The sequence below is a fragment of the Pleuronectes platessa genome, chromosome 20 (genome assembly GCF_947347685.1).
Source record: "Pleuronectes platessa chromosome 20, fPlePla1.1, whole genome shotgun sequence".
Lineage (NCBI taxonomy): Eukaryota > Metazoa > Chordata > Actinopteri > Pleuronectiformes > Pleuronectidae > Pleuronectes > Pleuronectes platessa.
The window spans coordinates 2,873,002-2,883,729 of record NC_070645.1 but is presented as its reverse complement, the minus strand read 5'-3'; the positions used below and the strand labels follow the sequence as shown (position 1 = coordinate 2,883,729).

The window sequence follows — 10,728 nt, the reverse complement described above, 5'->3', positions numbered from 1 at the left end:
TCACCAGTTGATCTGGGTGTTACCTTAAAGCACATCTGGTGTTGTACATCTGACAAAGCAAAAAACGAGACATTTATCGGACGCGCGATGCAGATTTCAGTGGCTCGGTGGAATAGTGAGATTGTCATCAGGCTAGAAGCTCATAGTGCTTCAACGCATTGTTTCGAATCCTGCTCAAGGTTTTTGTACTATTTTTTTTTTAACCATTTAAATGTATATTGCGGTCTCAACGCGATGCTGACACGGACACATGAACTCGTGAAGGGTTTTTGTAGGATTTTTATTTCAGCGAGACCTTCAGTAGATCACCGCACTTCACACACAGGCGCTTTGTGAAAATGACGAATCTGCAACCGGCTCTGAAAAAGAGCGTCAACATCTGGAATGTCGCCAGTTGATCTGCGCGCCAGTTAAACTGGAACACCTGCTAGCGGCAGCTTCGGCTAGCTGGCGAGCTCCTTTTCCGGTTCGTGGAGTTTTAACTGACATTTTAACGGCCGTTTTTTGATGGAGCAAGAAATAAACCGATCTTGGAGATTTTTAGAGCAAAAACGTAAAGTATAGCATTAAATTGGCGATTAAAAAAGTAGAACTGTGCGAGCCTCGAGAAAACACGTCTACACTGCACTCATCTCACTAGCGCCCCCCTCTTTACATTCTTGATTCACCTACATTTTTGAAGTTGGTCAGATAAGCATTTGTCGAGAAAATCTAAATACAGACAGACAGAAATTCATTAAGGGATGAATTTCATTAATGGATGAATTTCTGAGAGGCTCTACTCTCTTTTCCATATTTCTTTAGTTTTCTTTAGTAAATTGGTCTTTGAGAATGCAAATGAAATAAATTGGCGGCAGACAATGATACATATTAGAAAGAATAAACCAATTCAAATCTGCATTTCAATTAAGACCAAGTTTCTAAAATGTACCATTACTTATAACAAAATCTTAAAATAAGGCTGAGTATTAGCACCATCCAGTGGTCATACTCTTGTACTACAGGATGTATTTGGTATATTTTCTTCATAGACTTTATATATAAAAATGTTTTTAATTCAACAAAAGTTGATTGGTAAAGATAACTGAGGTCTGATTATGACTTGATAATGATAACTAGTTGTTGTGCTTCAATCAAACCATTGGGTACACTCAATTTTTATTTATTTGTCAGATGAAATGAAATATTGAAGAAATGTGTCGCTTATATTGTGTTTCTATACAAACCAATACAGACATTACCACTCGGTCACTGTTTGTTACATCATTACACAAGAGTGTACGTTATAAAATGTGTACGTTTCTCTCGTGTCTACGTGATGACGTATTACTGTACGTACGTAGGGCACATGTAAGCGCACAGTTGTGCAACTCCTTCTGTGAGACTCTAGTTGTCCTGCACGTTGACATTGGTGCAGTATCCGGAGAGAGGAACCTTCTGGGCTCACTTCGCTAACAGGTCAGCTACATCTCTCCCGTCTGGTATTTATCTCTGTGGTTTATTGAATGAGACAGACGCGGCTTCCTGCGTGTGCCGTTAGTGTGCCCTGTTTAAAAACAGCTTTAGAATTAAGAGCAAAGAAGGCAGTCATCATATTAGCTAATGTTAGCATAGACGCTAGCTAGCGTGGCTAACGCTTACTGGGAGTAATTGGTGCTAAGCCAGGTCAGCACCGTTTATTTAAAACACATAATGTTTGGACACACAGCCACACACACTCCTCCGCTGTAGTGTGTTGTGCTCTAAAGGTCTAGACACAGGTTGTGTAAGTCGTGTAGGTGCAGTAGCTCTAAAGCTGTGATGCTAACGCCGAGAGGTTATTCAAGGATAACTTCAGACAGGATGTACAATGTCAACCTCTCCCTGTCTGCAGCTCCACCTGAGTGTGTTCGTGTTGGCTACAGGAGCTCACTTGAGACATCCACTTTCTCCTCACACCCTCAGTCAAACGCTGTTAGCTGCCCTCCTGCTAGTTTTTTCATTTTGCTGACCTGGACTGAGTCCATAGTAATTTGTGACAGGTTCGTCGCTTCCAAATTAAAGTACATGCTTACAACTGAGTGGTCATTTTTAAAGGTTAATTGTGTAAGATTGAGGTGAAAGGGATCTATTAGCAGATACTGAATATAAAATATTCATAGGAACGTTTTCAGTAGTGTGTGATTATCTAAGTTGTTCGAATGTCTGTCTTCTTTAACCCAGAATAGACTATTCATATTTAAATAGTTAGGGCCACCATGTTTTTTTTTTTACTGTAGTCAAATTCAGACAAACTTAACACATTAACACCTTTGACTAATGTTTGGAAGAGGAATGTGAAGTGAGGGATATTCAGCTTCCTGCAACATGCAAAGTAGTTTTGAACATTGCTGTGGTTTCTTTATGACGGGGTGTTCTTGTACATGCTTTTCTGTGTGTCCTGTCCCTCCATTACATTTCCCTGATCGGTGTCTGACTAAAAACCCTGGCTACAGGACTGAAGAGGAATGATCAGTTTATACCATTCAACTCAAAATTGTAGAGGTTTATTGTCTTCTGTAGCTCCCGTCTTCAAACTAGTTCGCCACACCAGTGCATCTGACTTCAAGTTACCTTTTTACTTGTGACTGATGTCTTTTGTGTTGTTTCCTTACAGACAGTGCAGGATGGGAGCCTCCATGTCTACACATGCTGCTCCTACAGTGATGGCAGAGGCTATGATGGCTGCACCCCCGCAAGGCTGCCCCATGCACAAAGAAGCTGAGCCTGCCACAGGTAGAACATAACTCATTTTACTAATGTCTTTCTGCCTGTCTGTTGACCGTATATATTGTTATCTTATCATCCTCACACTTTGCATGTCTATTGTAAATTGCCCAAGTAAGTGAAGTGTGAATTTGATGAAATATGGACACGTGATAAGTCAATATTATAAAAACTTGCGTAAATAGTTGACCAGTGCCCGGTAGCGGAAATTAAAGGCACAACATTGTTTTCGTCGCAGCAATGCTTTTTATTGTGCTGAATCAGTGCTTTTAATATGACTAGTTGAAGAACTTTGGTCTGAAGATTGTGTGGCCTGCTTAACAGAGCTCTGAAATAGTCAACATGCAATATATGTAAAGTAGTTAAGCAAATCATCAAAACATATGAATATACTTCACTTTGCACTATAGACTTTTCATAAAAAGCCCTGCACACAAGGTCCTGCACTCAAATATTTAGAAAGAGACAGTATATTGTGGAACTGTTTTAGAAAGACCCACTAGTCACCAGTAATCATTCTGAACTAGTTCTGGATTTTTTACCACAGGCCAAGAAAACAAACATATTTAGAACGGGTACTGACTTCACTGGTATAAAACAATTTTAATAATGATTATATTTTGTTAACATACTGTCATTTTTCTCTCTATCTTCCTTTCGTAGTTTCTCCACCTCCGGGTTGCCCCATGCATCAAGCTCAACCTGTCACAGGTAGGTTTATAACCCTCAGGGTCATGGCACAATCCCATAGATACTAAAGCTACTACATGTGAGGTTTCTCTGCCACTGACCACAGTCTGTTCCTGTGAGTGAGGGGTGTTGACCGGTGTTATAGGTTGTGGTTCACCCTCTGAGCAGTGCTACTGCGTCAGAGCAGACTAGATGCTACAGTAACTCACTGTCTTTAGTATCATTTCACAAGTTACGGGGATTTTCCCTCCTCAACTGCATTGTTTTTGCATTTTCCTGTATCTGGGTCGCTGTACTGTAGAAATTATTTAAAAAAGCTGTCGGTTAGTGTTGTTCTCATTATGGCTCAATCATGTGTGTGTGTCTTCTGTAGCGTCTCCTCCGCCCGAGTGTCCGATGCACAAAGCAGAAGCAGGTCCCGCCCACCAGGAGCGCGCCTATGAGTTTGTGGAGTGTCCCATGAAAGCTGCAGCAGCCATGAACAGTGACATCGACCCAGCAAATATGGTACTTGCACCAATTAAGTGTAGGAATATGGGGGGGGGGTCTCTCTCTGTCTGTAGGGGGAAAAGGCACAAAAAGTTGAAAGTCAGTCAGCAATACTTATGTTGCTTTCAGACACACACTGAACTCTGGAGAACCTCCAGAGGTTCTCTGACAAAGAGTTGAAGCTGGATTTTGAGTGAATTTCAATTTATTTGGACGGGATTAATGGTTCAGTGCATTAGATTTAGGTGAAAGTGATCTATTGGCAGAAATTGATTTATAAAATGATATTACTGATGTTTTTCCAAGTGTGTGATGATTGTTAATATAAATTGTGTAAATGGTTGTTTTCTTAACTCTAGAATTGACCCTTTATATTTAAATAAATTATACTTACATCGGGAGCATGTCCTCTCTATGGAGGCTGCGATGTTTTACAGTAGCCCAGACTGGACAAACAAAACATATTTTAAATGTTTATGACAACTAAAGGCTACCACAGGTTGCCTTTCATGTTTGGAAGGGGAGGATGAGGTGTAATCAGCTGCAACATGCAACTTCAACACTGGATGTCACTAAATTCTACAAACTGAACTTTTCACAAAATATGAAGCAAACTTATAATGAAGTAAAGGTTGGTGCAAGGTAATGGTTATAGAATAGCGACACTGTTTTTTTTACTATGCACTTCTACCTGCCAGCGTTTGCCAAATCGTTCTTTCCTGAAACTATCCAACGGTTATATTGGTTGGGGAGATGGCAGACGGAGTTCAAATAGCAACTGTGGAAACTACTTGGTAAAAGATCAAAGACTTATCTGCTGGGACAAGTCTGGCTTTGGTCCCAGTTGTCACATTGAACCGGCTGACTACTGAGGGAGCCCCTGGAAAGTCCGATCTGTCAGTCAAGCAATAATCACGGTCATTCGTGTGTCGCTGATTTGTTTTCCCTTCCTGTTTGTCTACAGATGCCTCCTCCGAACCAAACCCCAGCTCCCGACCAGCCCTTCGACCTTTCAATCGCGAGACAGGAGTCCAACATTCCCCGTCACGGTGCAGAGAAGAACTGGGTCTACCCATCTGCACAGATGTTCTGGAATGCTATGCTACGAAAGGGGTCAGTTCTTACTCAATAAGTTTTTAATATAAAGCTTTTGCTGTTTTTCAGACAGAAAGGGAAAAAGAAAAATGCAGAAGAAAATACTTTCATGATAAAGTCTGTGATAAATATGATCATTTAATTTTTTCTCATTGGCCACAAATCTTACCTTCAAACTTAAACCACCGTCTCATGGATACAAAGACAAAATAATATCGGGTGGTTTTCATCAAGATAGTCTCCAACCTGCATGATCACAAATAAAAAGTGAATGCTCAGCTGTTTTCAGACACAAGCTCCGGAGAATCTCTCCACAATTGGTTTCAGACTTTCTCCGGAGGTTGTCTTTCACATATGAAGAACGCAGCAAGCGATTCCCTGGGCAGACGTATTGATGACAAGTAGGCCTGTCGCGATATGCAATAAATCAATTAATTGCGCGATAAATTAAAATGAGCGATAATTTTTTGCCGGCTGCAATAAATCGCCGGATGGTGTTTTTTTGCCCCAACTGAATTCTTCAAGGCAGCGCGCAGGGTTAGGCATTCAGTTGGTGATGGTTATTATTTCCTGCAGCGCAGCCTTAAAGGCCGAGCTGAGGGCACAATAAGTTAACCCCCTCGTCACGTCTCAGTCACTTGTAGCATTGGTCTCTATGTGGGAGGCGGAGCCCTGGCGTTGCGCAGTGCAGAGTGCAGCATGAAAGTCCCGAGAGGAGAAGAGAAAAAACATTTGGAAGAATAAAAAGATGGAGTTGGTTTCTAAGCCGAACGCGACAGCTGCCGTGTGGGAGCACTTCGGCTTCAAACCCAACGGCCGGGGCGAACCAAATAACTTATGCGAGCCGACATGTCGCATTTGTTTGAAAACAGTATTGACAAAACGCGGTAATACAACAAACCTGCATCTTCACCTGAAACACAATCACCCGATGCAGTTTTCCCAGCTTGGGAAAAAACAAACAGTTGGGAAGTCTCCGTCTTCCCAACTGTCCACAATCACTGGGGCGTTTAGTCGGCAAACAAAGTACAAACAGGACAGCGCAAAATGGTGCGCGCTCACTGACTGTGTAGTTCGCTTCATTGCTAGAGAGATGATGCCCTTTAGTATCGTGGAAAAGCCTGCATTTCGACGAATGCTGCAAACATTTGACAGCCAGTACGAATTGCCTGGGAGAACATACGTGTCACAAACGGCAATTCCACAACTGTACAACAGTGTAAAAGACAGCATACTAAAGGAGATCAAAGACATCCCATTTTACTCTGCCACTACAGATATGTGGTCAAGTACAAACATGACTCCCTATATGAGCTTGACCATACACTACATAACTGCGGACTGGACCCTGCACTCCAAGTGTTTAGAGACCAGATATGTCCCAGAGAATCATACTGCTGACACCCTTGGAGCCCTATTTCTTGCTCGGAATCTGCAAGACTAAAGAAGCTACAGATTTGCATATGACCTGTTGAGGCATCCGCTTTCAGTCATGTTTTTTGTTGTTAGTTTGCACTTTTTTTGCACAAAGGTCCTAATTGGCAGTTTTGCCTGTATGTCTGAGCCTAATGTTTATTATTTGTTGAAGTGCAATCTGGTTTACATCCTTTTTATTTAGTGTTTAAATTGTATTTATTGTTTTTGGTTGTGTTTGGTTTTTATTCAAGAGCATTTTTGGTTAAAATAATTTTATTTATTGTTTTTGGATGTTTTGTTAATTAATTCTGGATATTTTAAATGTCTTCCAGATGTCCAGTTCCAGTGTTCTTTAAAAATAAAAGTTTATTGATCTTCGAAAGGGTGTACTTGCATTATTATGCCATTATCATTATATAAGTTGAAAATGGTGTCAAAACGGCAATATTATCGCTTATCGCAATAATTTCTGGGGCAATTAATCGCACAGAAAAATGTGTTATCGTGACAGGCCTAATGACAAGTCAAATCTGCAGAGCAATAAGGCGAGGGTTGGCACAGCATGCAGGAGTGAGAACATAACCAATATATTCTGCTGAGGAGATCACATGTTCCACAACAGAGTCAGCCCATGTCACCAAAAGCTCTTTCCAAGCAGACATCTTCATTAATGTCTTCTTCTTGTGTGGCTCCTTATTTTTTATCCTGAGATGTCTATATTCTTTTATTTTTGTTGTCAGTTTTGGCATACATTGCGTGTTAGAAATGTCATCAACGCGCCGCGCCCGCCTGCTCACTCGCAGCGAATCTTCCAGAAAATCTCCTGCGCTCACGTTTTACCAGGAGGCTGCTACGAGAATGCTCGCAGCCCCCGACGCAGACATGTGCATTCTCACATACAGCCCCTCCAGATAATTTCAAGAGATCAAGTCTGATAGAAGCTATTTAGTCATTGAAAAATAAACTGACAGGTGCACACATGAAAGATGAATGTAGCATAAATGTCCGTCTGAATCCAGGAGAAAAATCTGCTGTAAACAGCTTAGGGTTTTCAAGAATGAAAATGCTGTACTTTCAAAAACCTTTTTGCTGCAAATGATTACAATGTAATGCTTATGTAGATGGAGCAGTTGGTGTTGAAGGATTAAAGGCTTCTTAACTTGGTTTGACATCTGTTTCTGTGCTATAGTTGGCGTTGGCGTGAGGACGACCTCGCTCCTGTTGACATGAACAACATCATTAAAATCCACAACCGAAACAATGAGCAGGCCTGGGAAGAGATCCTGAGATGGGAGGCTATGCATGCAAGGTGAGTCATGAAACAATAACATACAAATCAGAAGTTAACAGCTTGGTCTTGATTTGATCTGCCTCTTCATCAAAGTATTGGAGTAAATAGTATTTATCTGATGAGTGTTTGGTCTCGACTTGTCTCCCAGTGAATGTCCATGTGGGCCGACTTTGAAGAGGTTTGGTGGGAAAGCCAAAGAGTACTCTCCCAGAGCTCGCCTCCGCCACTGGATGGGGTGAGTGTTATCTGCTTTCATTTTAGTTTACCACTTAGATTTTGGCTCCAAATTTGCAACACATTGCAATTATATGCTTTGATATTATCATCACAAGAATACATTGAAGTTGCTTTATTTGGTGGCGAAAAGTATGAGAGAGGAAAAACCTCAGTCCACCGCTTCCCTCAGTGTAGAGACCCTGAGTCGTGCAGCTGTGTGATGTTAGAGAAATATTAGAAGCAGCTGATGCCTCCCATCAAACCTACTAAGCTGAAGAAGCATAATGAAACGAAGATGTTATTTTCACCTCAGTCTCATGTCCAGCGACTGCAGCTGCGTCATCGCTCCGTCACATCTGCGTCATTGTTGGAAGCATTTCACATATGTAGCTGCTTCCAGTGGCCACAATTCCAGATTAGATTAAAGCTGGTTTGCTGACATGTCTTTGTTACAGGCAGACTGTAATTCATTGGTTTTTGATACCTTTATTTTATTTTGTATCAATAAAAGGAAATAAGCGCACAGTTTACAAGGCAATGTTATTTAACATTAAAATCTGTACTGGAAAAGGGAAAGCAAACACCCTTCAGTAAACATCGACCACAGTAATCTAGCTAAAATATTAAGAGGGAACACAGGAAAGAAGAGAAACAGGTTTGCAGTTAGTGTTAACTGAGTTGGTGTAATATTCTTAAGAATTTCCTCCCACCGAATCAGCCCACACACCCCTTCAACCCTCAAAGGATAAGTGATGGATGGATACTCTTTTTTTCTGTTGATCTTATAAATCTTATTTCAATCAATTAATCAATTTCTGTTACCTCTATCCTCACCGTCAGCTACGAGCTGCCTTTTGACCGCCATGACTGGATTGTTGACCGCTGTGGGAAGGAGGTGCGATATGTCATCGACTACTATGATGGGGAAATCAACAAAGAAAACTACCAGTTCTCAATCCTGGATGTTCGCCCTGCCTATGACTCTTTAGGTGCCGTCTGGGACCGCATGAAGGTGGCCTGGTGGCGCTGGACCTCCTAAAGAACCACAAACACACACACACACACACGCAAAGACTGTGAATATGGCTATCCTCATTTAAGCTCTGTCCGACATGCGTGGTGCTGTGAAAAGAAACAAAGAAGACCGGATAGTTTTTGCAGGAGCTCACTCAGTTTGTCCTACATACATGAAGCTTTGTCTGTTAATCATATTGATTTTTGTGGCGAATACAACAACACCCTTGTGGTACAGGTCACATGATGCTTCACACTGCTTCTGAGATTCTAAGATACTTCGACTTTTACTACATCATAGGAGATCTTCTTAGTCTGTGGAAACAGTTTAATATCCTCTGTGACCCTGGAGGAGCTTTATCAAGTCTGAGAAAATAAGATTTATCACAAACAAAGAAACCGGAAATTTCAATTCCACTGCTTTTTCAAATTCACAGCATAGGAATTTGATTTAAAAAGTTTATATTGTTCATTTTAAATTAATTCCTTACAGTAGGCAGGCAAATTGTCGTTTTTGCAAAAAAATTCCTCTATTGGGGCCGATGGAGAGAATCGCTTTGAGACGACATTGTCGACCAGAATATCCTGTTGATGGAAATGTTGTAGAAATGTACGTTAACAGAATGTACATACAGATCCCTTATGCTTATATTTTTATTCTTGCAGAAAAAGTCCTCAAATGCACCTCATAGATGACAGTAGCTTGTTTAGGGGTTAACTTAGCAGTCAGCTGACCAGATTATATACTGTATTATTATCTTCTTGTAGTGTTCAAATCAAATATTACTTTCCTATTTCCAAAAAGGGATTAAAGCTCAAACTAGCTCAATAGGATTCTCATCTCAGATGTATCACATTTGAATGGCTCTGTCCTCTGCTATTGCTTCAGACAAGCTTCTGCCCATTCAAAACATGGTGGGAGGCATTGTATTCAAAAAGACAACCTTCTGTGATGTCACCACATTAGCAGAGTCACTTAGTGACATCCATTTGGGGGGGTGGGGGGGGTGACGGTGCACCTCCTGGAGTCCACAGCAACACACCTGCCAAGTCTGATGTTGATCGTATGAACGGTTACTTGGGTTGTTGAATTCTACTGCAATATTATCTGCAATTTCTACAGTGCTGCCCCAATTCTACAGAAGGGGATTAGGGCCACTTGAAAACTTTCTTTAGAAAAAGAAAAGAATCAGTTCGTAACTTCTTTTTTTTTTTTCAGAAGATTATTTCTTGTGGCTCTGATCCTCAAATAGAATACCCTGTCTCGGCTCTGGTCTCTCATATTGTTGTGCTAATATTCATATTTTTATTTATTGTATGATAAATACGTATAGATTTGTGTGCATAATCTTGAAGTTTCTGTTCCCAGAAAATGTTATTGTACTGGTGGTCAACTATAAATAAATCTGGTTTCCCCCCTGAATGATATTGTTCTCTCTTGTGGAGTCTTATTTGAATCCTTCAATGTAGTCCATGAGGTGTCAGGGTTGAGTTCAGGACTCTGTCAACTTCTACACCAAACAAGGAAATTCATTTTTTATGGCGCTGACAGTTGCACTGGGTATTGTCATGAAGAAATGGGCTGTTGTCTAACACATTAAATAGTATAAGATTTATTTTTGCTAGATCTTAGGAACCTAGTCTAAATAATGTATTTTAGCACCATCTGCTGGACTAAATTCAATCATACACATTAGAACTGAGTTCTCAGATCCCAGCACTGTTAGTTTTCGGCCTGTCCTGTCAGTGCCTGCTGGGATGATGTGAGGCGT

At 40.9% G+C, this 10,728-nt stretch overlaps 1 protein-coding gene across 1 annotated transcript; it reads left to right on the top strand.

Moving 5' to 3' along the window:
• The first annotated feature begins 1,338 nt into the window (after nt 1-1,338).
• LOC128426116 (holocytochrome c-type synthase) lies at nt 1,339-10,379 on the top strand. Its single transcript, XM_053412995.1, has 8 exons — nt 1,339-1,458; nt 2,636-2,754; nt 3,409-3,456; nt 3,809-3,942; nt 4,889-5,037; nt 7,625-7,744; nt 7,875-7,961; nt 8,783-10,379. Exons 2-8 carry the CDS (start codon nt 2,646-2,648, stop codon nt 8,979-8,981), a joined length of 846 nt encoding a protein of 281 aa, XP_053268970.1. The 5' UTR covers nt 1,339-1,458; nt 2,636-2,645; the 3' UTR covers nt 8,982-10,379.
• Nucleotides 10,380-10,728: the final 349 nt, after the last annotated feature.

What these genes read in the sequence shown, in the direction of transcription:
- LOC128426116 (XM_053412995.1), top strand. Translation starts at nt 2,646, where the DNA reads ATGGGAGCCTCCATGTCTACACATGCTGCTCCTACAGTGATGGCAGAG. An exon ending in AGAAGCTGAGCCTGCCACAG is followed by an intron (nt 2,755 to 3,408) that starts GTAGAACATAAC and finishes TTCCTTTCGTAG; the next exon opens with TTTCTCCACCTCCGGGTTGC. An exon ending in ACATCGACCCAGCAAATATG is followed by an intron (nt 3,943 to 4,888) that starts GTACTTGCACCA and finishes GTTTGTCTACAG; the next exon opens with ATGCCTCCTCCGAACCAAAC.